The sequence below is a fragment of the Filicampus tigris genome, chromosome 14 (genome assembly GCF_054856515.1).
Source record: "Filicampus tigris isolate MCC_2025a chromosome 14, RoL_Ftig_1.0, whole genome shotgun sequence".
Taxonomy (NCBI): domain Eukaryota; kingdom Metazoa; phylum Chordata; class Actinopteri; order Syngnathiformes; family Syngnathidae; genus Filicampus; species Filicampus tigris.
Window position 1 is genome coordinate 18,185,560 of NC_141230.1, and position 27,976 is coordinate 18,213,535.

General features: G+C 40.1%; 5 protein-coding genes across 7 annotated transcripts in view; 1 reads left to right on the forward strand and 4 right to left on the reverse strand.

The window, feature by feature from the left end:
- Positions 1 to 5,571, reverse strand: part of ubr3 (ubiquitin protein ligase E3 component n-recognin 3) — a 33,153-nt gene extending 27,582 nt beyond the window's left edge. For both annotated transcript variants that reach the window (XM_086050891.1, XM_086050890.1), the window contains exons 1-9: positions 5,080 to 5,571; positions 3,651 to 3,790; positions 3,249 to 3,401; positions 2,964 to 3,104; positions 2,634 to 2,674; positions 2,163 to 2,229; positions 1,183 to 1,313; positions 866 to 1,094; positions 584 to 763 (exon numbers count right to left, since the gene is read on the reverse strand). In XM_086050891.1, coding sequence (XP_085907017.1) covers positions 584 to 763; positions 866 to 1,094; positions 1,183 to 1,313; positions 2,163 to 2,229; positions 2,634 to 2,674; positions 2,964 to 3,104; positions 3,249 to 3,401; positions 3,651 to 3,790; positions 5,080 to 5,513 — 1,516 coding nt within the window. In that variant the 5' untranslated portion in view covers positions 5,514 to 5,571. The remainder of the gene's footprint in view (positions 1 to 583; positions 764 to 865; positions 1,095 to 1,182; positions 1,314 to 2,162; positions 2,230 to 2,633; positions 2,675 to 2,963; positions 3,105 to 3,248; positions 3,402 to 3,650; positions 3,791 to 5,079) is intronic.
- A 699-nt stretch (positions 5,572 to 6,270) lies between these two features.
- Positions 6,271 to 9,128, forward strand: mettl5 (methyltransferase 5, N6-adenosine). Of its 2 annotated transcripts, XM_086052324.1 has the most exons (7): positions 6,296 to 6,534; positions 6,620 to 6,734; positions 6,821 to 7,005; positions 7,142 to 7,224; positions 7,641 to 7,692; positions 7,762 to 7,811; positions 8,183 to 9,128. In XM_086052324.1, exons 1-7 carry the CDS (start codon positions 6,435 to 6,437, stop codon positions 8,222 to 8,224), a joined length of 627 nt encoding a protein of 208 aa, XP_085908450.1. In that variant the 5' UTR covers positions 6,296 to 6,434; the 3' UTR covers positions 8,225 to 9,128. The 2 variants fall into 2 exon arrangements, with proteins under 2 accessions (XP_085908449.1, XP_085908450.1); XM_086052323.1 differs by having other exon boundaries at positions 6,271 to 6,534; positions 7,762 to 9,128.
- ssb (small RNA binding exonuclease protection factor La) lies at positions 7,610 to 12,938 on the reverse strand. The gene is made up of 12 exons (XM_086052322.1): positions 12,813 to 12,938; positions 11,297 to 11,354; positions 11,089 to 11,192; positions 10,830 to 11,004; positions 10,373 to 10,480; positions 10,183 to 10,286; positions 9,619 to 9,690; positions 9,500 to 9,542; positions 9,282 to 9,422; positions 8,685 to 8,871; positions 8,480 to 8,602; positions 7,610 to 8,385 (listed from the first exon to the last, which is right to left on the reverse strand). Exons 2-12 carry the CDS (start codon positions 11,345 to 11,347, stop codon positions 8,306 to 8,308), a joined length of 1,188 nt encoding a protein of 395 aa, XP_085908448.1. The 5' UTR covers positions 11,348 to 11,354; positions 12,813 to 12,938; the 3' UTR covers positions 7,610 to 8,305.
- A 309-nt stretch (positions 12,939 to 13,247) lies between these two features.
- On the reverse strand, positions 13,248 to 16,962 carry klhl23 (kelch-like family member 23). Its single transcript, XM_086051729.1, has 4 exons — positions 16,513 to 16,962; positions 14,668 to 15,894; positions 14,147 to 14,299; positions 13,248 to 14,054 (listed from the first exon to the last, which is right to left on the reverse strand). The coding sequence occupies exons 1-4, from the start codon at positions 16,568 to 16,570 to the stop codon at positions 13,744 to 13,746; spliced, it is 1,749 nt and encodes a 582-aa protein (XP_085907855.1). The 5' UTR covers positions 16,571 to 16,962; the 3' UTR covers positions 13,248 to 13,743.
- A 1,212-nt stretch (positions 16,963 to 18,174) lies between these two features.
- phgdh (phosphoglycerate dehydrogenase) lies at positions 18,175 to 27,761 on the reverse strand. The gene is made up of 12 exons (XM_086051962.1): positions 27,448 to 27,761; positions 25,813 to 25,964; positions 25,665 to 25,730; positions 24,807 to 24,861; positions 24,539 to 24,637; positions 24,300 to 24,432; positions 22,616 to 22,764; positions 21,398 to 21,550; positions 20,274 to 20,412; positions 19,825 to 19,952; positions 19,516 to 19,738; positions 18,175 to 18,475 (listed from the first exon to the last, which is right to left on the reverse strand). Exons 1-12 carry the CDS (start codon positions 27,583 to 27,585, stop codon positions 18,321 to 18,323), a joined length of 1,590 nt encoding a protein of 529 aa, XP_085908088.1. The 5' UTR covers positions 27,586 to 27,761; the 3' UTR covers positions 18,175 to 18,320.
- Between the last annotated feature and the right edge of the window lie 215 nt (positions 27,762 to 27,976).

The following is a 27,976-nucleotide window of genomic DNA, read 5'->3' on the forward strand; positions in this document are numbered from 1 at the left end:
GGGCTAAAATGCTTCCTAAAACAAATTCAAAGATAACACATTGCTTTCTTCTTTTAGCAAGCCGTATTGCTACAGCTGCAACACAGTCTATAAGGACTAGGGATGGACCGATTATCGGCCGGGCCGATTATCTATCGGCACCGGTATTTGGCTTTTTGATGAATATCGGCATCTGAATTTTTTTCTAAACGCTGCTTGCCGATAATAAATCAATTTAAAACTGTGGAAATCAAAACAAAGATATGTGAAAGTTTAACATTTCTGTCATTTTGAAATGTTCGTTTATTGTAGAAAACTACATGGAACTATTGTTTAATTTTTTCATTATGCTTTTCTAAGACATGCTGACAATCCTGGGTGCTCCCTGAACTTTTTGTTAGAATTTTATAACAGAGATGTATACTGTCAAAAATGTATTGTAATAATGATTTAAAATAAAAATAAAAAATTTAAATCATTATGCAAAACCTTTTCAATGCAAATTAATACCGGCTCCAAATATCGGTTATCAGCCTCCTTGACTACTAATAATCGGTATCGGCCCTGAAAAAAGCATATCGGTCTATCTTTAATAAGGACTTACCTTGGAAAAATGACACAAAGCTCATCCACAGCATCAACAATGAATGGTCTTCAAGGAACTTTTTGGCAACACTTTGGTGTGACAAGATATTGATAAAATCACTAACTAATGGCCAGTATGTGTTATTCTTCAACAGAGCCTCACTGCAGTTCACCACAACATGGCGACTGTTTTCTTCATCTGCAAAAGGAAAACGATTCAAACCAGTAAAGGGCAAGTAACAACACTCAGAGCTTTATTTTACCCCAGATGAGAAACAATTGAGCCACTGTGAGCACTTACCCTGAAGTTCACTTTTAATAAGGCAACTCTCCATCATGTAAAGGAGGACAGTGACCATGATGTCCAGCAGCTGACACTCCTCGGTCACATGACGAGCCAGTTCCTCGTTGCTGAACAACTGCACGCTGATATGTACAATACGGTTGGACATTGTGTCCGACTCGTGGCTTTTCATCAGGGTTTTCATGATGAATGCGTAATGCTGAACAAATGTTTTTGTAAAGGTAATCTGCCCCAAAAAAAAAAAAAAAAAAAAAAAAAAATTCAATTGTAGCAAAACAATGACATGATACAATGAATTCTTGCTTGAGAATTACCTTGTAATCTTGATCTGGCAACATGTTCAGCAAGAAGGTGACCTTCTTCTGAGGAAACTCATATTTGATTGTCCAAAAGAGGAGCTCCTCCAAAAAACATTTATGCTTCAAACATTCAATGATAGACAAGTCTAAGGGCAGAAAAAAGGCGCTATGAGAATAGTTCGCAAATACGCATTTCCTTACTTAAACCCATTAAGCCCTTTCAAACCGGGGGAGCGGATATGTCATCGTCCTTTTTTTTTTTAAATCCAATTCTCCGTCTCTTAGCCAATTTAATGCATCAGAATATACACGTGACGGTGTCGCGAGACCGCGGGGGGGGGGTGTCGTGGAATTTTTTCGAGCCGTAGGTAGGCTAATGTGTGAAAGCCACACGTCTGAGCTCTTTAATTCTTTTGGAATTATGTTTCTGTCTGCTACAGGGACTGAGATATTGATCATTTTGTAAGTGTTGAATTTTCTGGGAGAACTTCAGGTTTTCAAGGGTAATTCCAAAGGCGACTGACGGTTTTGGGGAGCTGTTGAGAAAGGCGCTTTAGGCCTTAATGGGTTGAAGAAGAGGTCAACGCAAATATTTTTCTTTTCAAGAATATGTTCAATGCAAGCTGTACAGGGCATTCTGATCAATATTGCGTTTGTGGAATAAGTGTTAATCCACTCGTTTTTAGTCATCTCTGGGGGCGGCCATTTTGTCTTCTGTCGACTGAAAATGACATCACAACTGCTCACGACGACCAATCACGGCTCAGATTCAGAAAACAGGTTAGCCGTGATTGGTCGTTGTGAGCAGTTGTGATGTCATTTTCAGTCGACAGAAGTGACAAAATGGCCGAACCCGGAGATGGCTAAAAACGAGTGCATTTTGCTGCCTAATTTATATTCCACAAACGTCAGAATGCCGTGTTTCAACTAGTGGGCCTGCTGGGAACATATTCTTGAAAAAAATATGTTTGGGTTGACTTCCGCTTTAATGTTACCTTTTGTACTGCTACTCAGCTTAACCCTTTTTCTCTGGCCGACAGACTGTCCCGAATCTTGGTCCTCCTGGGAATGGAAAAAAAGAAGACATTGAATAAAAAAATGTTTAAAAATTTTTTTTTTTTTTAAATCACTCGTGCCAGTTAAGTCCGTCCTCGACGCCGTTTGGCTGACTCTGACCAACTGGGACCACGTGTGTCATTTAAATATGCAGACGGGAACTCGGTGGCGCTTAGGCCCAGCTCTGCATAAGATGATTATGTAACAAGACTCCAGTGGTATCCCAATATTTTTTTTCCCAGTGTGACCTTTTGCAATCTCCAACTGTTATATCGTTTCTATTCTTAATATTAACTCCATGGGAAAAAGTGTGTCCAACTCAGACCATCATCCATGAAGCAACTGTGTGTCGACTTAGATGTTCCATTGTAACATTTTAAAAGAGTATCGGCTCTAAGTTTTGTACAAACCTCTTTGCTCGACTCATCTGGGCTCCCCGGTGCTCCGGATCCTAAAAGTGAAAGTAAATTGAGCATAACTAATTCACTGTTATTCACCATGGTCGTTAAACATTACATACACGTGACTCAAGAAACATTTGACCATGGCTCATACACATTTCAAGATAGCAGTGAACATCTTCAAAATTAGCGTTGAACCTTTTCCGGTGATGATTTTTTTTTTGAGAGAGAGAGATATTAGAGTTTAACATCGGACTGGTAGATAATTCACATCCTACAACCAAAGGATAAATAAAAAGTCTAATATGGAAAGGTAACAAATACAGGAAGGAATCTCACCGAGTAGGGCATCAGCTCCTCCTTCCGCACCGACTTCGGTAGTAGTTTGGGCCTTGTCCTCTACAGACACCAAGCCAGAATTCTTCAATGCTGCCAAATACTTGTCATAGTTCTTTTTAGCAAACAAATTGTCCTCTTGGCCTGAAGCAAGTGTCAAAAGAAAATACGACTGTCATATATATATATATATATATATGTTATTTCTATCATAACATTGTGCATACGCCATTAAGAACAATCATAACAAAAGCAAAGAAACAACAATGTAATTGAACAACAAATTACCCATGCTCAACTCCTTGAATGTTTGTTGATTGGTCAAGATCTTGGTTAGGACAGTCCGCATTGCTCCGCCCATTTTGGTGAGCTCTTCCAGGAAGGAGATTTGAGGCTCCAGCTGCTGAAGAACCTTTTGTAGGTCTCTCTCAGTTGAGCTGTCTGGTGCAGGGAGATAATAAATACAAGTTATGACTCTCGGCTCTTTGTAAACATGATGCCGGATGTAAACAGGAGCATATCGCTTGTGTGCAGCTTGCGCAACTTATCTATATCTGCATTTAATATGTAAGAAGATATTTTAGTGCAGCAATTATGGCTTGGTTTCCAACTCAGATTCTTGATGGTTGAAAGGGTCACAAACAGAACAGTACTTTATTTAACTAATGATAGCTAATATCTAGTTTTCACCTGGTTCTGTATAGCCATCCCTCAAATACTGTATGACGGATAGGATAAAGCGAGGGAGGACCAACTCTGACATCAACAGGAGATCTCTAGGAATTGACGGGATGTTCTCTCCTGTTCTCAACCGATGCCGTCTGCAAAACCTATTTAAAAGAAGAAAAAACATTTTGTAGCAAACAGATGTATCCGAAAATGTTGCCACTCTTGTACCCACTGTTAGAGAAGTCTATTGGTGAGTTAATGCATATACAACAGAAGCGTTTAAAACAAATGCAAAAAAAAACCAACCTGATGACTACAAGTACATAAAGGCATGAAATTACATTTGAGACCAATTTCATAATGCTCTCACTGACCCCTGTCATCCAAAGTTGCTAGGCTCAATAAATGATGTGAATCTGCTGTTAAGAGTCCTGACTAAAACCAAATCAGTGTTGTTAGTTTCACTATCGTGATTGTGCAATGTTCCCCCTTTAGTATTTCAGTAAATTATTTTTTCAGTAATTTTAATGTATTTTTACAGTATTTTAAATCTTAACTTGAAACTTAATGTGTGTCAGCATTTTTTAAGACGTTTGAAAAATCCATTTAAGACATTTCAATGCCAATTAAGGCCTGGTTTTTAGATTTGTGGATTCAATCCCATTGAAAACCCTTTTAAGGTTATGCAGGAACCCTGGTTATTATATTTTGAAAGAAACAGACAGAGAAAAGCAGCTTAAATCTTGCAATACAAAACATTTGAGCTGCTTATTTTAAACCGCAGCTAATGTTCATACAGGGAGAATAAAGTCCCCTAGTTGGATATAGCTGATAAACATGTTGGATTTTGCCACAATGTTTGACAGGTGCCTAACGACTAGTCCAACAACACATTTCAATACTATAATTTAGGATTTGTTTATCCTAACTACTAATGATTCTTGTCTTAAAGTGTTTGGTCTTGGAGAGCACTCCATCGGGATGAGCAGGTGCAGAATTGATGCAATCGTTTTTTTTCTATGAGGCAACATCATTCAACCATGGCACACTCATTCACTATCTAGACAATCTGACGTGTGGATTTAGTAAAACGGGTTTATCAGTGCTCAAACGATCCGACCATGTCAAACCACCCCCATAACTATGAGATACAGTCATTATCAAATTCAAGTTGTTGAGTGATGTTCTCAATGGATGGATACTGGTAGTTTCTCAGTCAATGCTAATTGCACGGTGTTGCCTATAAATGACTGTAAAGACGAAACTTCTATTACCCATGTCGGTTTGTCGTCATTCACAATCAAATGTTGCACCAAATGACACAAAGGTTGTATTCGTAGGTGACGACATTTAATATTAACGAGAATCCCCCGTCCAAACTGCACCTGTCACTGGCTAGCATAGCTTAGCTTTATGTAGCTTAGCTTAGCTAGCCGGAAACTTGGCTTACCCACTCTCTCGCATGACATTACTGTCTCCACAATCACAGGCCCCGCCAGCCTGGCTCCGGAACATGTTGAAGTCATGACTCGTATGGTCTCCGTTGTTGAAGCACTCGGCGCACAGCGACATGCAAGGAGAGATTCCACAGGTCCGGCATCGATACGCCACGAAATTAGCCGTCCACACCAAGCCGCACAGGGTGGCATTGTCATAAGAGCGGACCGTTTTGCAGAACTCCTCGAATGCTTCGCCCCCTGCAATTAGACATTTACACCAGTCAAGCGCTTCGCTGTCCGTGGCTGGTTTTTCGGGATTTAGCACGTCATCCAGTAGCTCGTGAATTTGTCGGACCACAGCGCTGTTGTCAGTCCGCTTTAAGTCTGCCTTCAGGTGGGCGGCAGTAGCTTTCTTGTCCCGGCGTAACAGCGACGCCGCCATCATTCGCTGGCTTGTTGTCCACAAATTTATTTTTGTTGTCTTGCGTCCATGTTCTCGTGGACTCTCGCGATACCTTTCGTTGTTTGCTTTTGTCGTATTTTTGATATAAAAGGAAAATGCAGCCTACGATTGATTATAAGCGTCACACGCTTGAAAGAAAAAAAAGTTGCAGTTTCGCACTTAATTTATGCATTTATTTAAGGAGTTTATTTTATTGTGGCTGGCCTCTGAGCTTCGTTCAGACACACCTATTTCCGTGTGTTTGTGTTTTTGCTTCTAGGCAACAGGCGGCCTAATTTTGATCCAACCCAGCTGTATATTAGAAAAAAATGATACAACCTATGGTTTTTTTTAAAAGTCATACTTTCTAAAGAAAGCATTCAAACCCAAAATAACCACAATGATTAGGTCAAAATGCTTTAACTATTATGAGATGTTTGAATTTGAGCTGCCCCGAAACCAATTGAAAAAAATGCACTGCAAAATCGAATAAAGCCTTCAATTTCCTGGTGAAGTTGAAAAGCCCGTCAAATTGTACTATTTATTTTATTTCATTTTATTCCGAGTATGCAAATGATGTACACTAACAAGTAAATGTGCAAAATGGACAATCAAAACATCAGAAAGAAAAACAGCACCGTAGTTTCACTTACCAAAAAGGAGTAGGAAGAAGTAAAACTTTATTTCAGGTTTCAAATTTGATGTGATTGTATTTTTATGGCGATAATCCAATGTTTTAATGTGTTTCAAACAATTCGTGCAAAGCGGAACCCTCTTCACGCGTTTTGGTTCCATGACGATATGTTTTGGTTGATACAACCAAAACGGAAGTTGTGACTTCTACAGTAAAACTCCACAATTTACAGGAAACTTTGGCCTTGTATTGTATTCTATGGACATGTTACGATTTGATAGTTGCACACGATGAAACTTAAAGAGTTGGAAAGTTGTCTACAACAAGTGGATACATTTGAAGAGCCCAAAATTCTTCTGGAGCAATATCCAACCAGTGCGCATATTGCTGGTGAGGAGACAATACAACGTGCTCTCAATGGAGCGTTTGTTTACTTTTTCTTTAAATGAATCAAATTTACTTTGTGTTTCTACAGCGTGCATGCTTTACACGATACACAACACGTTTGATGATATCGAGGCTAAACTCGTGGCAGATCTGGGATGTGGCTGTGGAGTTCTCAGCATCGGTGCGGCGATGCTCGAAGCAGGGTGCGCTTCACCACTTTTCTGTCATAATTATGAAATATTAATACTGAAATACCACTGGGTAAATATCACTGATATGTATTCTAAAGGTTATGCGTCGGCTTCGACATTGACAACGACGCGCTGGACATTTTCAGAAGAAATGCGGACGAATTCGAGCTTTCTAACGTTGATCTGGTCCAGTGTGACTTGTGTTCGCTGAAGGCTGAAGACTATCGTAACAGTTTTGACACCGTCATCATGAATCCCCCTTTTGGAACAAAACACAATCAGGGTGAGGGAGAAAATTGCAAATTTTTACACAATCAAGCATCTTCGATTTTAACTCAAGTATCATGTTGATATTGCATGTTCTGTTTTTTGTTGCACATTATGGTATTCATAATTCGAGCTTTTGTTTTTCCCTTAAGGTATGGACATGAAGTTTTTAAGAGCTGCTATAACAATGGCAAAGAAAGCTGTGTATTCACTCCATAAAACATCAACACGTGACGTAAGTACTTAAAGAGCTATCTCTGTCTAAAATGAATACGAGTTGTCAGAATTTTACATGCAATATTTTAAGAAACATTTAACTACTGTCACACAAAGTAGTTAGACTTGCAACTTAACATTTGTCCCTCTGACTGAGAAAAAAAACACTGTACTTAACGCGACTGATAACTTATCTTCTCAAATTCTCAAGATGTATTTTGAAGGTGTCATAATGGGTCTACTGTATTGTTTCTTGGTTTGGGTAATGAATTCATTTACTGTTCATTAGAATTAAATCTTGTAGGCATCTCGTTTTCTCCCAATTCATTCTGTGGGTTAATTATAGCCATCCTTGCTAACTATTCACTCTGTAGGTAAGTAATAAACAACAAAAACAGCAAGTGTGTCTTACAAGTTGTTTTTATCCCATTACAGCACATACAAAAGAAGGCAAATGACTGGGGAGTGAAGATGGAAGTCATTGCAGGTAATACAAGCACACCAGAACAATTGAAATGAGTAGCGCTGGCTGATTTTTTTTCCTTTTGATAAACAGAACTGAGATACGACTTGCCAGCTTCTTATAAGTTTCACAAAAAGAAATCGGTGAGTTTAAATATTCTTCACACTCTTTTCCAATCTGGACAGCTGCTGAACAAGCACATTAAAACTGTTAAATTCTTATACATGGTTTATTTGCAATTCACAATGAAAACGTAAAAATAGCAAAGCTTTTTTTTTTTTTTTTTTTTTTTAAAGTAATGTAAGGAATCTACAAGAAAACGATACAGTGGCAGATTTTTGTCACATGAGGAGTCTTAGAAAACCAACTCAAATGTTCTGTTGAAATTAAATTTCAGTCCAAGAGCAGAAAGTTATAGATAATAAAAAATGAAATAGTCTGACGAGAAACATAGGTGCACTAAAGGACTTAAAAAGCAGAAAACTGACACCAAGCTTTGCAAATTGTTCTCTAGGTCGACATTCGGGTGGACTTCCTACGCTTCTCCAAAGCCTGAAGCTTTTGAGTGGAATGGACTTGTTTGCCTCTGTATATAATAAACGTTTTGTCCAAATGAAAAGATCCGAGTGTGGCCTTACTAAGATCCGTTTTCAGTTTTGGCCACCTTTGCCGCAGGACCATCAGCTTCCTCGAGTTCTCTCTTCGGGGCCGCAGGCGCTGAAGGAAAAGAGTGATTTAGCAGTGTTGCAAAGTCTCATTTCAAAAACAAAACACTGAATACGGCAAAGCCTTTAAATATATGTCTAATTACCCTCCTCTTCATCATCATCACTATCAAATTTCGTCTTCTTGCCCTGGTATTGCGTTCTGCCTTGGTCTCTTCCCCCTTTTCCTCTGCGACCTCCTCTTCCTCTGCCGCCGGATTTTCCCCTGCCTTTAAGACACACATGAATATTGTAATTAAAGCACGGATCAATTATCGGTGTTGTATTGGTTGCTTGGACTGAAGTTGTCACCTCTTTCTTTAGACCGGTTGAGAGATTCTTGTTGTGCTTTAATGATCTTCTTCAGGACCTCTTTCTCCTCTTCTCCTTCAAGCAGTTTCCACGTCACATCGTTATTCTTGACTTTAAGCTCTCCTTCATTTGCCTCTTTGGCCTTCTCAAATGCTTCCTTTGCGTTTCCATCGAAGAGGAGGGTGCCCTTGTTGGGAGTCAAAACACGTCTCATTCACCAAATGATTGACGCTGCAACTTTCAAGTATTTTTGATTAATTTACAATTCGGGCGATCGTCGATTTTGGAATAATAAAGAAATGATCATGTGAGCTGCAGGTATTATTAAATAATACCACACATGGCTTGAATTTTTAGCGTATGTTGACGTTGGAATGGTGAGAAAAGTGGAATGATGTGCGTCTCCTTTAAAAAAGTGATCAAATATATTATATAATAAAATAATACAATTCTCCTCTGTATTTGTGTGTAATCCGGTCCCCCGATTTGCTTTGACGATTTTTTTTTTTTAATTTAAACTGAATTTTTACAGTTACTCGATGACACATTTCGGCCTTAATTGAAATGACATCTTTGTCGGAGGAAGCCTTGACTTACCTCTTTGGCCCCTCTTGTAAAATCAACCCACTTTATCCGTCCATGCCCTGAGAACACGTCATGAAAGTCCTCTCTGGAAACATCTTCGAGCTTGCCAGAGAAATTTAACAAGGAACCTGAGTATTCTTCCATGAGCTGATCCTGCAAACCAGCAAGGAGTCATTAGCACGAGCAATCCTCCCAACAGCTGAGCTTTTAGGACCAGTCGGGGATCATACCATATTTTTCTCTTCTGTGTGTTTCTTTTGCTGTTCTTTATCCCTGAGGAAGATTTGTGGAAGGAACGGGCAAGTTAAAAACGTTTTTTTTTAAAAATAAAAAGCCATTTTATACTCACTGTTTCACTTTAGCTTTTGTCTCTGCTTTATGTTGTTTTCTCTCTTCTGCTTTCTTTGCATGGTAGGCTTCCCTGAAAGCACAAAGGAACATTTTACTTTGCACGCCTCCCAAACACGAGTACGGTCAATTGTTAAAAAATAAAAACATAGTTCCATTTTTGTGTTAACCTAGCAAAATGCAAATGCGCCGAATGGGTAAGTATAAAATGGTCAAATTTTTTAGGGTCTCATTTCCGCAATTGTAAACTGAATTCATTTTTTCGACCAAACACAAACAACTTTCGTGAGCCTTATTTGCCAAGAAAAGCAACAAAAGTATTAACCGTCTGCAATTGCATTACCGTATTTTATTAGGCTTTCATAGGCCGCTTGCTGCCGCCTGCTATCAGGCATTTTCACTTTTACTTCTTTTGCTAAATTTACTTTAGTGAATAAGCTGTATAACAATTGTGTCCTTTACTCTGATAGTCATTTATTTAATCCACTTTGGAAGGACTGAATATGTTACCTGACAAGAGACCAGACCTCATGAAGCCCGCACACATTAGTCCAGTAATACATACCTTGATAACACGAGCATGTCATTGTCTTTGAATGATTTAATGTCGGAACGTTCAAGGAACTTCTTGGATGACTCTTCTGTGTCAAAACAGACAAACACGGATCCCTGCCAACAAAATACATCGTTCAAATCACACCTCACCAAACTGCATAATCTAATCCAAAAATCTATTTTAGATTCATTTTTACTACCTTGAACTGCCTCTCCAGATCTCGCCTCATTTGAATGTTTTCTACGTTGCCTTTTCCATTCAACCACTCCTGAATCTCGTCAAGTGAGGTTCCCAGGGGAAAACCTTTCTGGAGGAACAAATGGGACAAATTGTTGTGGAATACTGAGATTATAGGGTACTCATGGTATACAGGAAATGCATACAAAGATGAAAATATAACACAACTTTAGAAAAAAAAAAAAATCTTACTTATAGGCTCAATCCAATTTAATACAAAAATTAATTTATGGCATGAAAATGTACACTCAAACTACAGCTATCTGTGGGAGAAAAACAGAATTTGATATAATGGAAACTATAGCGAAGTAGTCTCGGACGACTAACACGTCAACCAAGACCTGTTTTATAATTTTTTGTAAAGTATCACATATAAATGAATTGGTGGTCACCTGAACAATACATTTGAAAGAATTTACCATGTAGACAGATTTGTGTTTGATAGCATCTTTGTACTCGTTGTTCAGTTCGGGTAAAGGTTTTTCTGGACACCTCCTGATTTTTGTCTTGTCCTCGCTGATTTCCAAAAGGCCACTGGTTGATTTCTGGAGAGCGGAAACGATGATCTTGGCATCGGAGGTTAGTGATTTCAGTCTGCAAAGAGAATGTTAAGAATTCATCATGACTAACCAAAAGTTAGTTTAAAAAAAAAAAAATGTAAGCAACAAAGACACAAACCTGTTAAATTTGAGCATTGTCTCCAAACTGACCCAGCCATCATCAAGCTGAAGTTGTTCTTTGAGAAATTTGTCTCTTAGAAGATTGTGATCTCCAAAGTAGTACTGCAGGCAAGAATTCAGTAAATGTGAAACTTATTATAAAGAATGTTTATGACCTGAATACAGTACAAGGATACTGGTTATAAATGAATCTCGTAATAGATTACCTCGACTTGTCGAGCCACTTTCACTTCAACTGGAGACATTTCTTCAGACATGACTGTTCTGTGTGCAAAACACAAAGGTCACAAATTAATTTGAAGTACCGGTCTTTTGTTAAATGTAAGCGAGGTATATAAATCAATAGTTCTCAAACTGGGATCCACCACATAATTTGCAATAAATTATGTCGAATTATTCTTAAAAGGAGGGGCGGAGTTACCAGCACGCCAATAAAATAAACATACTAAACCATTTTTTCCTCCCAAACTTAACTTTGGGCCTATCCAAAGAAGTGATTTAAAAATTGTGATATCACATTAATCTGACATCCCTATAAAGAAATATTTCACCAGAGCAGAGAATCAAACCATGAACCTCAGAAATGTGCTAACCACTATTACACTGTGCTCCCATGTTGAATGTGTCCATCCACCTGCTTCCGGATATCTGGCGTCAGGTCACAGTAAGCAAAGAGAAGGCCAGAAGTTCCCTCTCCCCAGCCACTTCATCCAGCTCTTCTTGAGACATTCCTGGGTCAGCTAAAAGACTTAGCCTCTGACGTGTCCTCGGTCTTGCTTGTGTGTCCTCCACGTGAGACATCCCACAGAGCGCTTCACCAGAGAGATATCCTAACTAGATGCCCGAGCCACCTCAGCTGGCTCCTGTCGAGGCGGAGGACCAATGACCCTACTCTGAGTCCCTTCCGGATGACTTTCTCACCCTACATATTGAATTTATTTCTATAACATTAAGTTAACTTCATTTCCATTAAACAGGTTATGAATGTATTGGTTAAATGATCAAAAATATACATATAAATGGTTCCGTGGCGTACAGGTGCACATGATAATTATGGCGTGTGAGTATGAAGAGTTGGGAGTGGGGGTTTGTCCCCTGTAAGGGTCCCTGAACCCAACAAATTTGAGAACCCCTGAAAGAAATTACCTTAAGTAAAACATGACTCGAAAAGCAAGATCCTGTAATTTTGCTAATGGGTTCATAATTCCTTAAATTGGCAAAATGGATAGACTTCATAGACTTCAACAGTATAGCCTCAATAAAATACACCTAAAATATCATATTTTGAGGCGTCTCATTAAAAAAAAAAAAAGACAACTTTACAAAAAATAAAATACATTCCAACAGTGAGTTACTCGCTGTGGAGTGAAGTTTTACGTTCTTATGACGTTTTTTGCTGTAGCTAGCATACTAACAAGCTAACATGTCGCAGGTTGCATACCGGCCACACAGCGTGCTCTACATAGACAAATGGTTCCATTTAGAAAAACATATACTTTCATATCGACACCACGACGTGAATTCGTGGTATTATGCGTGTAGCTATATCCCTTTTACACACATTTAATCAGTTTAAAGCATGTGACTCCATTCTATCGAAAGAGCATGCTGCTTAAAAAGGCTAAAATGGGACGTCGTGTTTCAATCGACAAAGAAAATCGTTCAGGAGGATATTTTAAAAATGATATTTCACCTTACATTCAACAGTTGGACTGTACTTACGATAAATTTGATACGAGCCGGTACGAAATTTAGTCGTTCAAACAGAAGGATTTCACTTTGGCACCAGTTTGTACATGTGGGACTGCGTGTTACGGAAAGTCGGGAGGACCAAAAGGGATTATTTCGCAGGAGGCGCAAGGATGTAATTGTCTCAAACTATCGCTGAGTGTCGCTGTCGTCACACTAATGTGGTTTTAACGTATAGCGCCTTCCAGCTCATATTGTATTGTTTTCCAACAGTTTCCTCTGAAATATGTAAATGATCAATAATGTCCTGCGGTTTTTGTAATTGCCTTATAGGAGTTAACAAACGTTTTGCAACAAATCTAACAGCGCTCATGAGCCTATCCTATCTTTCTTTGGGTGAGAGGACTATGATGCCCTCAATTCAATATTGCAGACAGAAATCAAATATTTATAGGGATTGAACACATGTAGCACAGAGAAATGTTTAATTCAAGCATCCTGCTTTACAGTAGTGTAGTGATTAAATTACTCAAGTATAAACATAATGGAACAATTCCAAAAATAACAAAGCTTTGTGTGAACAGAGGTGTCACTAATTGAATCATCAAGGTTCCTGCACACACACACACACACACACACAAACACAACTATAATGGCTCAGTGCAATGCAATTGGTTTTCCACAGTCCAATTAAAAAGTCCCAGGAAGATCAATTGAGGTCATTGTCTGATAAATAAAGGGCATTTCTTTTGAGTTAGTGAATATCCAATATAGTGGATGCTACTTGTCCCTTATAGAGCAACAAAAACTGTCTCATATCATATTATAACAGGGAAATAACAGGTCTTCAACTTGTAGCTTCAATAAATTGTATCAATTGATGCTTATATAGATTCCAATGGGCACATGTGTTCGTTCAATTGTATTTGGCACACGGCAACAATTCAAAGTCAAGATCTTAACATTAAACACTGTACACGCAGACGCATCCATGTGACCTGGATGGGCTGGGAAGTGTCCCGACAATCTCCCAAGAGTCCAGTTGCGGGTCATACTTCTCAATGCTCTGTAGATAAGTCCCTTTGGAGTAAGAGTAGCCCCCTGTGACGTAGATACAACCATTGATGACCGCAGCGCCGCACTCCATCCTCCTTTCCTTCATCACTGATATCGAGCTCCATTCCTCTCTCTGTATGTCGTAGCAGTCTGCGATAGTCGTCTGTCCACCAACCAGATAAAGTTTGTTCTCAAGAGACACAGAACACAATCCATACTCTGAAAAAAAAAATAGGATCGGAATTTTAGAAAATGCAATGAAAAAAAAAAATACAGTATAAATGTCCCATTTCATCTTCTTTGACTGATACCTGGATGAGGGCTTATGGTAATAATGCTCCACTCGCTGATATCTGGCCTATAGACCTGGATTTTCTCATACGTGCAGCTCCCTCTGAATCCATAGTGGCCTCCGGTCACATAGATTTTATCTCCCAGCACACCAGCAGTGGCATTTCCCACACCTTGAAATAAGAAATGAAGCAATCACTTACAAAATGGAAAAAAAGAAATAAAATAAACAGGTGTACTCCATACAGACAGCAAACTGTCTAAGGAGCCCTTTCTATGCAACGTCCTATGAAATTTACATTTAAAATAATCCATGAGAATAAAGAAACATTCAACCATTCAACATTGGACGTCTGTGCTTTACTATTACTAAGCACTACTACACTACAACAATAGTCTTTTTTGTTTTAGTGGAGTGCCCACGCTGTACCGTACAAAATCAATATTTCTGTTGTCAATTTAGCAATTTAGCAAAAACTCTGCTAGCCCCCGTTCACATAATAACAAACAATCGATCCTCAAAACAAGTTTTCTTGCACACCTTGGATCATTCTCGCCCCGGGGAACCATTTCTTCTTTAGTGGATCATAACATTCTGTCTCCTGCTCCGGAGCTCCTCCTCTGTAGCCTCCAATGGCATAAATACAGCCGTGCAAAGCAACAGAACAATGGTAGTATCTGGCCGTGATCATAGGGCGACCCTCCGTCCACTCGTCATAGTCACAGTCATAAATAAAAACGGTGTCAAGGGCCTCGACCGTGTTGCTCCTGTAGCCTCCTGTCACATAGATATCGGCCCCTAGTAATGCCACGCTGTAGCTCTCCCTCGCCTGGTCCGGCATGTCTTTCCCTCGCAGCCATGTGTCGCTTGTGGGCTCCCATATGTGAACTTCACAAAGAGGGTGCCAGTAGTACCCTCCGATAATGTACATGCTTGTTTTGCCATCTGTGGTTCTCGCTTTATTTTGGGGTCTAGAAACCTGCATGATGACTGATTTAAATCTCTCGTCACTACCCGCTAAGCACTGCCCGTGCAGCTCTAAAGTAGCTTTGAAGTCAGTCTCATCCAGGTCCAGATGGATTGACCGCAGCAGGTCCGCAGCGTGATGGATACGGTTCTCCAAGTCGTGGATCACCCATTTGGTGACTGCGTCGATCAGTAGTTCATCCCTCGATACGCCGAGCTTTTGGGCAGCCAGAACTGTCCGGATCTTATTGTGATCCAGTTGGAGGAACTCCTCCTGATGGGTCAGGTCTGCGAACCTGCTCAGCATCACCCTTCTGGCCTCGCGCTCCAGTCGAGGGCACAGGTGGAGTTGAGCGAACGCATGCATGCCCAGGCAGTTGTCCACATCCAGGAGGCGAACAAGGAAGCCTTCGCACGCCCGTTTGACCGAGGTGAACTGCAGCAGGTCGGCGGCCTCCAGCAGGCTTTGCACGTTCTCCTCCGTGATGCTCACTTGAGCCGTGTAAACGTAATCGACCAAAACGGCCAGAACCTCACAATCCACCCCGGCCAGTTTGATGACACTGTTGGACCTCTCCTTCATATCAGCCGTGAACATGATGTGGAAGTAGGAGCTCCTGGCGGACAGTAGCGCCTTGTGGCAGTGGAACGCCTGGCTCGAGTCATCGGCGCATTGCAGGGTGATGTCGGTAAACAGTCCATTGAGGTAGAAATGCCTGAGAGCGTCCAGGATCTCAGCTGGATGATCTGGGTCGCAGAACTCGTAGGTGTAGAACTCATTCTGCTTGTGTGACATTGTATCTGCAGTAAAAAAAAAAAAAAAACATAGACAATTTCCACAAAATAACACCACCAATACTCATCCGTCTATCGATTTTCAATACAGCTTGTTCTCACTGGGGTCATGGGTCCGTGGCCTATCAATATTAGTTTATAGTACATTTGTAAGAGAAGGGGAAAATATATTGTTACCAATGCATTTTATTGGCTAATTTCAAAATGGATCTGTGGGCCAGAGGAATTCAATGAAGCTGAAACCGCTGAAAAGCGACCCAGAACAGCCGATATAGAGGCCCGGCCCACCGGGAAATTCCATGTTGTCCAGATTACCCACTCCAGGTGGTGGTGAGTGGTGGAGTACACCCTAGACTGGTCGCCACTCAGTCACAGGGCACAAACAGAGTAACTACCATTCACACCCAAGCACAATCCCAAAATCTTGAATTAACCTAACATGCATGTTTTGGTAATTTTGGAGGAAACCCACAGAAGCACAAGCAAACTCAACACAGAACTTTGACCTTTTCGAACTGTGAGGCGGATGTACTAACCACCATGCTGCCAACATGAATATCCTTCAATCCCATGTATTATTCGTGGAATTATTCCTTATATTCAACAATACAATCCCACTCTCACCTTTCTTTTGTCCATGAATGCTCATCGATGACCGTTGTCTCTGGTTGTTCCTCTCCATAAACGCCAAAAAAAAAAAAAAAAAAAAACCCCACAGGGCTCAATTTTGAGCACGCACGGACGACACAGCCGGTCGCTTCTGTCCTATTTTGGTGATTGTGTGCAATGCAACAGCGGCCATCCCCCCACGGCCCACCTCTCTTCTCCTCCCTGCACCGCCCGCACGCCCTTGAGAAAAGACAGTCAGAGGAATCCCGACCCCACTCACACTGCTATGTGCTCTCTCTCTCTCTCTCTCTCTCTCTCTCTCTCCTCCTAAATATAACATCCACGGTCCCGTGACCACGTCGTGCACGTGAACGTCGCATTAGTGTGACCATACAAAGAAAGCCAGCTCTCCCTCTTGGAATACAAATCGTATACAAATGAGTGCGCCCCCCTTCAGAAGCCGAGTTCCCACTCGTGTTTTTCTCTCATTCTCGTCGTTGCCATGGTGTTTTGAATCCAATTCCACAGTGGCCAAGGTTTGACCTAATCCCGTGGGATTAACGTGACCTGTACATGAGACTGCAACCGTCAGAGCAGCATTATGAAACATCACTGCGGTATGGAAATCAATACAGAAATAACGTATGTAATTTGCATTTTCAATTCAAATGTCTACTTTTCCTCTTTGCGGCCACTGCATTAGGTATACACCTGCACATAATCATCAATCCCCAAAAAATCCTTTGGTTTCACAAAGACATTGAATGATCGGTTTTGAATTATTAAAAAGTTCTCGGTTTACGACGTCTGGACGTTACGAACGACGCACATGGACTGAATTTGCGTAGTAATTTCAAAAGCGGCATCACGCGACACACTCATTTATCGCCGTGACTCATATTTCTCGCATATGAGTGTTTTTTCATACATATATTTGCTATAGCTATAGCTATGCCTATTATGCTGCGTTCCGATTTACGTACAAAATCAGATGATGAACTACGTCGTAAATCGAGATCCACTTGTACTCTTATTTGCTCAGACTTGTGATTGTCTTTTGCAGCGGCGCAGAACTCACAGCAATAAACAAAGAGGCTCGAGGCTGTTTTTATTATTTATATCATTTTGTAACCCCCAAAGAGCAAAAAGATTCGAAACGCCAGTGTGCATCTGATCATCTTGGGCAGATGCACTATTGTGTCCGCTGAGTTAAGTTAGTTTTAATGAACATTTTGCATTTCAGGTTATACCTGTTTTTATAACATTAGTACCGGTTTTGATGTTTTGCATATTCTCAGAAAATATGTTAACGTTTTGAGTACAGTATATATAAATTAGGGATGTTCGATATCACTTCTTTTTAGACCCATACCGTATGAGTATTCACTCTTTGAGTACTCACCGATACCTCTTGTACTATTAATATATAAAATTTAGTTGAACAACCATTTCTCATCCAGATGATGATTCACTGATGTGTCTATCTGCCGCAGTATAGCGCCAGCTACTTACCCAAGGTCAGTTTTTTTTTTTTTTTGCTGGTGTCGCCAGCCTCCACGAGAACCCAATACTGGTATCGGTACTCGCTCATCAATAATATAAATATTTCCAACAACAATTGCATACCTTGTAGCCACGTGAAACGATGAAAAAATAATCACGTAACAGTCCAACAAGCACATTTTTCATCAGTTTTACTGACAAAACAGTGAAAAACATCCTAACACTGGAATGTAAGTTGCAACTGGCTCTGGAAATGTTAGTTTTGAAAGCTAAGGCAAAGATGGATCAATAAGACACAAATCTGTGCTGCAGTCTCCGCTTCAAGCGCTGAGCTGAGCCGCCTCCTGAACCAACGGCTTCAAGGCACAGAGGTCTCGCAGCAGAGTAGACACCCCGACGCAGTACCAACTAGCACCGGAGCGCTCTGCGGGAGCACTGAAAGACTCAATTTGGACTCCTTCTGTGGCTAGCAGGCCTAAACGAAAGAAAATGGAGAAAATTGGTGTGTAATTAAAGAAGCAGAAACTCAATACCAAACACTAGAATTAAACCGCGGCTTTGACGTCATCACTTTTTAAGACCAAACTGGAACTGACATGTATCAATTTTCTATCGTGGGGGAGCTGGATCCTGTCCTGGCTGACTTGGTGGACATGCGCCGTTCAATCGTTCACATTCACACCGAAAAGTCTTCAATGAACCTAACACGCAAGTTTTGGGAATGCGGGAGGAAGTCCGAGATTTGAACCTTGAAGCTCAGCATTGAGAGACAAAAGTGGTAACCACAATGTTGTTATTTGAAACATTATTCTTCTTTTTTCTTTTTAAATCGATTTCATTGAATCATTGGTTAACTGGTTTAATATAATTTAATAAATCAAACATACAAGTACAACATACAACCTTCCACATAAGTTTTTGATTTTATTTAATTATAATTTAACACTTAATCAAATATTTCAGCCTTATATTTTCAAATTAATTTATAAAAAACTTCATTCTCATTTTATTTTTTTACATTTTTTAAAATGATAATGAACCAATTATTCAACAAAATAGATTTGCAAATTTAATACATATATAAAATTGTTAATTTTTCTTGTACAGTATTTCTTATTTTATTAATTAGAATTTTTTTTAATTACCCAAATACATTTAAATTAACCACCTGTTGAGAAAATGACTAAATTAATGCAATACTGTAAATATATGGAGGGGAAAATTTGAATGAATTAATAAAATATATCATTATCATTCTTCAGGATTAATTTATAATTAATTAGGCAATTAGTGAATAAATGGATGTTAAATTGTAATGTAAAATTATTGATTATACAAGTATATCTTACAGTATTTTAGTAATGACAAAAAAATGATTAACCATTATATATAAATATTATGATTTTTTTTTTTAACCCTCATTTGACTGTTCATAATATGACTGTTAAAAAAAAACAAAAAAACAAAAAAATCAAAAATGACCATTGAGCCCCAAAATTAAGACCGATTCCTCACCAGCCAGCGATGAGAGCAGCTGCGGACTCGACGAGGCCTTGAAGAACAGCAGATTCCCAGTGAGTGACACTGGCTGTCTGAACACACTGCCACTCAGCTCCAGCAGTACCGGCCCGCCACCTTGAACGGTGCCGGTAGCTTTGTAGCTGCAGCCGTCGGTCATGATCTCCACCGTGCACGCGCCGGGAGAAGCCTCGTCCGACACGCTGTGGCTTTGGTTTACCTGAGGAAAAAATGTCAAAAGGTGCACTTTACACAACAACATTCATTGTCGCCAGGATGTTTTATACAAGTTCCTCCAAGTTGTACCGTGATTCCAGATTCCTCAGCAAGGCTCAGCACATTGATGAAGTTTGGGCAAGAGCCAGATTTGCCGTTAAGCAGGCCGACCAGCACAGCGGCCGTCATGTAGCTGGCTGATGACTTCATGCTGTCTCCTGATTTATAAATAAATTTAAAAAAAAACAACAACTGAAAAGTTCATTGCAATTACTTCATTCTGACATCATCAATTAGACGAAATATAGTGCACGTTTCCCACCAGCAGAGGGTGTACAATCCTAATTTCAAAGCATTACTGTCATCCCATTCGAACAAAATGCACCCAAACTAGCAATTTTCACTTGTTATTGTCCTCACTGGTAAGACAAGTCCGTTACATGTCTTAATATACCTTCAAGTGGATATTGAGGATATCGAATAAATGTTCAAATGGCTTGGCATAAGCAAGGTAATCAAAACAGTATTGTAGTACGCACCTTGAGAAGTGATTTGTACATTGCTCAGTGGATTCTTCGACACGCTACACGACTGGAGCACGGCTCCGATGGCCTCTCCAAGTTTGATCAACGGATAAGAGTCCGCGGAGAATGTGCTCGCCAAAACCTGTGCGTTTACCTGTGTAGAAGAAGAAAAAAAAAAAAAAGATTAGCAACAGATTTTGAATGAAAACCAGGGCTGAAAGATCCTGAAAAATAGTCAGATTGAGATTTTTTTTCCCCCCTCAGTATTGCGATGCAATTATTTTTTCAAGATCCTCTTCCCATGCATTTAATTTTACAAACAAGATATAAATTAATCTGTGTTACAATCAGATGTAATATACTGTACATAAATGTTTAGTCTTATAAGTTAGCACAGTTTACTGTTGTACTTCAATTAGAGTTGCTGACTTACTAAACACTGACTTGCAGTCATTTTAAGTGTTCACTACGACGTCACAAATTTCTACCAAACAAATGTAGTGTACATATAAGTCAATAAATCATATTACAACAATAATGCAAACAAATATGTGGCTCTTCAATTACTTCAACCTTTCATGTTTCACAAAAAAAAAAAAAGATATGTTAACACATGTACTACACTTCAAGCATTGAACTGTCTAAATAAATCAAATCAAATGTACATATTTAAAAAAATGAATCTTACAACCTAACGGAATGATGCAGAGTTGTTTTGTTTTTTCAAAACAGCAGCATTTTCAATTTGACAATTGCATTCTACTACATTTTGCTGTTGAATTTAACTAATTGTTCAGCCCTAAAGAAAACCTACATTAACCCCGAGTCTGGAATTTGAAATGTTATTTTCCTTCCAAGACATGCAAACTCCACACAGGAAGGTTGGCCTGTTATTGTTATTATTTGGAAGATGATTATTAAAACGGAGCAGAGTCAAGGAGCTCAAAGAGGTGTTCATGTTTCCGACTTGGATAAGCAAATCAAACTAATGATTGTCACATGTGAACATCGCTGACTATGTGTAACCTTTAAGCTCTGCTCTACCACGTGACCTAGCCACTTAGATTTAGAATTTTACACATGTGTGCAGACTACTCGGTCCTCCACAGCTTGGTACTAAAAAGTGCTGTCCGACTTACTGCTCCGACCAGCTTGTTGCCCTTCACCATGTCGACGATCTGCAGAGCGATGTCCTGGCCGCATCGCGCCTGTGCCTCCTTGGTGCTGGCACCGAGATGCGGACAGCAGATCACGTTGGGATGGTTGACCAGCGAGCGGTCTTGCGGGGGCTCCTGGGGTACAAACAACCTTATTGCATTTCTGTCTTCATGAGATTGCATTTGTGGTAGATTGACCATATTAAATGTTCAGTATTGTTTATTTCATCCGTGAACACACATACAGAACCTTAAATTGGAACCCAAACATATTTTTTTCAAGAATATGTTCTATGCAGGCCAACTAGTTGAAACAAGGCATTCTGATGAATATTGCGTTGGTGGAATAAGTGTTAACCCACCTGTTTTTAGCCATCTCTAGGGGCGGCCATTTTGTCATTTCTGTCAACTGAAATGACATCACAGTTGCTCAAGGGCTCAGGTAACGACCAATCAAAGGCTGACCTGTTGTCCAGAGCTGAGCCATGATTGGTCGTTATCTGAGCCCTGAGTTGTTGTGATGTCATTTTCAGTCGACAGAAGTGACAAAATGGCCGCCCCCTGAGATGGCTAAAAGGGGGTGGATTTTGCTGCTTAACTCATATTCCACAAACGCAATATTAATCAGAATGCCGTGTTTCAACTAGTGGGCCTGCTGGGAACTTATTCTTGAAAAAAATATGTTTGGGTTGACTTCCGCTTTGAGGGCTTGTAAAACATTACAAATTTTGATTAGGAATGGACGGATGCTATGTGTAGTGTTGCTCGCTATTGTGGTTCATCGTTCGCACCCTTGCTATATCACTTTTAATCGCTTTGTTGCTTTTTTTGAACAGTATACAGGCGAGTCCGAATTTCGAATCGCTCACCCATTTTGTTCGCAACATGCTGGGCAGCTGCTATTTTATCCTATACCGCCCTCTGCTGTAGAATGAAACTGATCTCAAAGTGGCCTCTGGCTCACATTAAAGAACAACATAGATGACCGTGTTTTCTGGGTTTGGTGACGTGACGTTCGCAATCCAAGCCCAAGGGTTACTTTGACATCAATTTAAGTCAACAGCAGAAGGCATCCCAAGATTAATAAAAAATGAATGGGTTGATTTGCTAAATAAAATTACTACTCCATCCATCCATTATCCGAACCGCTAATTCTCACGAGGGTTATATTACAGTGATTCAAATTGAAGATAATCTTGCCTCCACAAAGACATCAAGGCCGGCTCCTCCGCACTGTCCGGACTCCAAAGCTCGTAGGAGAGCAGCTTCGTCGATGATGCCACCACGTGCGCAGTTCACTACTTTCACGCCTCTCTTGCATTTAGCAAAGGTTTCATCATTGAGTAGACCTTGGGAGGGAACCAACAGCAAAAATGATAACTCAAGTACAATTGATTGGCGTTTTCATATTTAAAGATCCTGTAAAGTGAACTCGGAGATTTGTTTCTAAATACATGTTTGAAGATAACTGCTGAAAACGTGGAAAGACTGAGAACTTATTGAATAGTGGATATATGGCGTTCAAACTGTTTTCACCATTAGGCATGAGTCCCCCATCCTCCATGAAATAAGAACTTGAGCGCCTTAGTTTGCATCAGTGGTTATGCGGCACAATTGCGAGTAGGTCCATTGCTACCGCTACAGCGTGTAGTTAGCTAGCTTGCTATACCAAACATGCATCTTCCCCAGATGCCACAATTGACAGAACAGCTCAATGTCGATATTTAATTTACCAAGTGAGGAAGAGACGCTGTGGACAGGCCTGCCACCCGTTCGCAAACAACGAGGCGCCCCGGACGTCTGTTAGCCCGCGAGCTAACATGTGGCTAGCGCCTCTTCGCGTGGCGTGAAAGGCTCCACGAGGGGATATATTCCATCCTCCCCACAGTATTTTGAGAGAGATTTCAAAGCTTTAATGTATATACTAGGCCTTTTTTAACCTTTCAAGTTTGTCAATGTTGACAGCAATCTTCTCCGTGGTGTGACAAATTTACAAGTCATCTATTTTGAATTTACAGGGACTTTAGAGAGTCACTTAAGTTGACTACATAAGAAAACTACAGTACAGCATTTTTTCACATTGTTATTATGGGGTGTTGTGACTAGAATTTTGTGGAAAAAAATATTTTTTCCCAATTTGGGATGAGGTATAAAATGTGGAAAAAGTGAAATGCTGTGAAAACTAGTCTGGATTCATTGTGCAATGTGTGTAACGGTTTTGCCTTAGGTCAGTCAATTTGACTTCATCCAATGACAAGTGTAGCTTTTAAACATAATTAGATGACATTTACCCATATAAATGTATAAATATAAAACTTATATTCACTCTTTTGCGGAACAGAGGCATCACAATGCCAAGAATTCTGATTGGCTAAATAGAATTTGACAGTCGGCTTAACGGGTTTTAATGTGGCCAGAGATTTTCTTAAAATAAATACATGTTGCGGATGGATGTAAAATTACAGTATGTAGATATGTATCTGCCTTGTAAGTGTGAGCATAAAAAGACAAATGCCCCAGCAAACAAGTTGTAAGTTGTAAGCGAGTAAATAGTATTTACTTTGTCAATAAAGAATGACCACATATTAGTTTTTTTATGTCAATATTATTGTGCATCATAGCCAACTTTATCTGTCATGTGGGTGCGGCAAACCTAAATTAACAGAATTTGGATGATTCTTTCACACTATTTGCACAACTAATTGTTGGTAGACGAGTCGAGTGGGCTCAATCCTGATAGCCGATGTGTGACACCCCCATGAATGTCAAACTAGGGACTGATGTGCATCACTGTTCTGTTTTCAATATTTGCCCCATGGAAATGAAGAAAAACAGTGTCATCTGCAGGATCTCGCAACTTTAGAGTGTCTTATGTGACTCTCACCAACAGTGGAGGGCATCAACGGAGTGTGGACCGTGATGTAGTCACAGAGAGGCCAAAGCTGCTCCAGGGACATCTGCTCCACCCCCCAGCTGGCTGACACTTCCACTGGAGTGATTGGATCATAACCGATAGTCTAAAAAACAAAACAAAACAAAACAAAAAAAAACATCGCACTTTTGCACTTTATCTGATGAGCACACAGTATGAATAGAATCGTGTCACGTGACAAGCTGACCGACCTTCATGCCAAATGCCTGCATTCTGTTGGCCACCTCTTTTCCTATTCTTCCAAGTCCAACTATTCCGAGCACTTTGCCGTACAGCTCAGCACCCATGAACTGCAACATTAGAAAATTGGACAATGACCCAGCTGACTAAATCAAAAAGCGCCACAGAATCAGAATGTCGCGTCTCATTACTAACGACCCGCTGGACAATTGAGTCGGCCACGCGACTGTAATCTGTCGCTGGGGCTGAAAAGAATCAGCTGTGTAGCCTCCCGCTCACCTTTTTGCGATCCCAATTGCCAGCTCGCATGGACATTGCAGCTTGAGGCACATTTCTGCAAGCAGGCAAAGGTGTAATGCGTATTAGGAAACATACTTTACATAAATGTATCAGCACACATACTGGTACATAAATGTGAAACACTTTACGTACATACAAACACATTTTCAAATTGTGACTTCTGCAACCTTCCTAGAAAAAAAACACAATGTCCCATCACCGGTGAGCTATTTTTAGAATGTTGGCGTCAACCACTTTATGGTGTATAGCATAGGGAATAAAGCTTTTTTTGTGTGCCAGGGTTGCTCCCATTCTCCTCAAAGTTGCTTAGTGCCAGTAAAAACGATACAGACCCCCCCCACCCCAGGGCATGGCAAAAATCCCATTCAACTACTACTAAGTCAATGTTTCATCAAAAGAGTTGTGAAATATTTTTATTAAGGTCGAATTCTTGCCCGGTGCTGCTTTAAAAAATGCACACAATGAGTTCTTGCACTTAATGTAGGTTTGCTGCTCAGCAGTTTTGTTCCATCATAGAACAGATTTTTTTTTTTTTTTATGAAAGAGAGGGGAAAAAAACACAGGATGTGATTATTTTTGGTGTGCTTCAAAGCCTTTGTAGTTGAGAACTAGATTTTTTTTATAAGCCTTTGAGCATTCACCTATTTTAAAATAGACTGGTTCAATAAAAACAGACATATTTTGTCCAAATTTAAAATGGCATTTTTAATCATACAGGAAGTGCTATAAGCCCCCCACCCTCATTAACCCTGACAAAAAAAATGTGGCCTTCCACTGTTGAAGTTGCCCATCACTGATCTAAATAGTCGGCTGATCATACTTTGCCCATCTACTTACCTTGAGAGGCTCATCAAGAGGGCACAGGTCAGCTCCGCCGCACTGATGGTGTTGCCGCTCGGCGTGCTGCGCCACACATTTTTGACATCATCTTAGCTCAAGATGCTAACAATCGAACGACAACTTTGGACCAATCGTGTACGCTTACTTCATGACTATGACGCCCATTTTGGTGGCGGCGTCAACGTCCACGTTGTCCACGCCGGTTCCGGCTCTCCCGATGATTTTGAGATTGGCGGCGGCGTTAATGACGTCGGCCGTCACCTTGGTAGCGGATCTCACCACCAGGCCGTCGTAGTTCTGAGGGGGAGGGAGAGCAGACGTTTCATACACGCATGGCTAGTTGATCAACTAGGCAAACACACTCTAACATGCAAACACCAAAAAAACGGTACAAGCCACTTAAGTTGCACAGTTTTTAAGCGTGAAGTGGCTGCTTGTGTTTACACTTCCATGTTGTCGCGACTGAATGGCAATCTGCTTTTCATTGTGCCTTATTAACAGACCTCAAAGTTATGAGCTTCTAACGAAGAAAATGGCACCGAATGTATTGTATTAGTTAGTTCGGCGCTAGTCTGGGCGTGGCCTGTAGCAGCTCCTTGCGAGTGTTCTCATTTAGTACGCGTGTTTGACGGTCCCGTTCAATAAAAGCTGAAAGTGCCTCAGCGACTGTGGCTCGCCTTGCCCATATCTGGGCATTACCGTATCTTAATTGCTGGATTTTTTTTCACTTCAAGTTTGCTCGAACCTCAAATTTTGGCTCATAACACAAAGTATTTTTTTAAATGGACTTGCACATTCTAATTAGAGTAAGTATACGAGCCTTTACAAAGACAATATTTGCTACACTGCGCCACATCGGAAATGACCACAATATATGATTATCGATCAGTAGACGAATAATCGATTAATGGCTGTACCTCTAACAATAAATCTAATATTGCTTGTTGTAATACAGGTTAATTTTTTACTTGTGTTTGTTAAAAAAAAAAAAAAGTAAATAGGAAGATGACCTTGAAAAAATAATCACGTATTAAATCGCAATATTGAAGAGGAACTCATAATTACATTATTTTTAGAAAACGTTCAGCTGTATTTTACTCTGCTCTATTTTTTTTAACTTTACTGGAGTAAAGGAGTTGGAAAAGTACTGTTCTTAACATTTTCAAACAAAACAACCTTGAAAAAAATAATCCCACAATAAATTGCAATATTGAGGTTTAAAAAAAAAAATCACAATAAGATTATTTTTTCAAAATCATTCAGGTCTATTTCAGTCTTCTTTTTCATCTATGGAACAGAAACTCTTTTGTAATTGTATTCACCAGTCTTATAACTTACACAAGTACATGTAGTTCAATCTATCTACTTTAATACAGACTGAATACTTTTACTTTGATATAATTAGTGGAGAAGAAGTGAGTTAAATCGGATTCAGCATCATACTGCTACTATTTTTATGTGAGTGTGAGTCACGTGCACAATTTATGCCATGCTAAGCAGCTCTACTAGAAAGTGATGGGCTGAATTGCATCATCTTGTCCGGGCAGGGCGGTGCTTACAAAACTCACACTTAACATTTAATGAAAACTAAACTCATCTTTAACTGGAATACATTCAGCCTGAAAAAAATGTCCGCGGAGGTTGCAAAGTGTTTCAATGAATTTTGAATGCATTCCCTCCCCCGTCAATCCATAGTTTAAAGTGGGGGGGGGGGGGGGGAAGAGGACACAGTGGTTGGAAGACGCCGTTACGCAATGCAGACTTCCAATGCCATTCCTACCTTGATCTCGGCGATCAATTCCTCCTTCTGCATGTTGTGCTTCTCCGTAACTCGGATGCCATTTTCTTCTAGGATGCTCCTGCAGCGAGGGTCCACGATTTCGCTGATGAGAACGCTCTTAATGGAGATGGGGGCCATCTTGAGGGGTTTGTGTGTTGTATAAGAAGAAAGTCTCCCGTGCAGGCAGGGTTGCAGATGAATGGGCAACTAGTGCTGGAGGAGGACGAGTGCTGCAAGAAAGCTTCGGCGACTAGTGATGATGGCCACGGGAAGTTGCTCGTGCTCGTTGCTTTTGAATGGCGGTGCGGCTGTGGAAGACGGCCCCTTTTTAGAGGAAAACACGCCCCCTATCGTGCATCTCTACTACGTTGTACTTTGTTGTCTATATTTTGTAATAAAAAAATAAAAATAAAGACATCACTCGTTTGCACCAAGGTTATTAAAGTTGACGAAAACTAAGAAAACAACTAAAACAAACAATGATAAAATATTTTTGTTAATGAAATAAAATAAAAAGGAAAACGCTTTT

What these genes read in the sequence shown, in the direction of transcription:
- mettl5 (XM_086052323.1), top strand. Translation starts at nt 6,435, where the DNA reads ATGAAACTTAAAGAGTTGGAAAGTTGTCTACAACAAGTGGATACATTT. An exon ending in GCGGCGATGCTCGAAGCAGG is followed by an intron (nt 6,735 to 6,820) that starts GTGCGCTTCACC and finishes TGTATTCTAAAG; the next exon opens with GTTATGCGTCGGCTTCGACA. An exon ending in GAAGATGGAAGTCATTGCAG is followed by an intron (nt 7,693 to 7,761) that starts GTAATACAAGCA and finishes TTTGATAAACAG; the next exon opens with AACTGAGATACGACTTGCCA.
- phgdh (XM_086051962.1), bottom strand. Translation starts at nt 27,585, where the DNA reads ATGGCCCCCATCTCCATTAAGAGCGTTCTCATCAGCGAAATCGTGGAC. An exon ending in ATGGGCGTCATAGTCATGAA is followed by an intron (nt 25,731 to 25,812) that starts GTAAGCGTACAC and finishes TGTGTGGCGCAG; the next exon opens with CACGCCGAGCGGCAACACCA. An exon ending in GCCTTGATGTCTTTGTGGAG is followed by an intron (nt 21,551 to 22,615) that starts GCAAGATTATCT and finishes TTTGTACCCCAG; the next exon opens with GAGCCCCCGCAAGACCGCTC.
- ssb (XM_086052322.1), bottom strand. Translation starts at nt 11,347, where the DNA reads ATGTCTGAAGAAATGTCTCCAGTTGAAGTGAAAGTGGCTCGACAAGTC. An exon ending in AACACAAATCTGTCTACATG is followed by an intron (nt 10,481 to 10,829) that starts GTAAATTCTTTC and finishes TTGTTCCTCCAG; the next exon opens with AAAGGTTTTCCCCTGGGAAC. An exon ending in TTACAAGAGGGGCCAAAGAG is followed by an intron (nt 8,872 to 9,281) that starts GTAAGTCAAGGC and finishes ACTCCCAACAAG; the next exon opens with GGCACCCTCCTCTTCGATGG.
- klhl23 (XM_086051729.1), bottom strand. Translation starts at nt 16,570, where the DNA reads ATGGAGAGGAACAACCAGAGACAACGGTCATCGATGAGCATTCATGGA. An exon ending in CATTCATGGACAAAAGAAAG is followed by an intron (nt 15,895 to 16,512) that starts GTGAGAGTGGGA and finishes TTTTTACTGCAG; the next exon opens with ATACAATGTCACACAAGCAG. An exon ending in TACCATAAGCCCTCATCCAG is followed by an intron (nt 14,055 to 14,146) that starts GTATCAGTCAAA and finishes TTTTTTTTTCAG; the next exon opens with AGTATGGATTGTGTTCTGTG.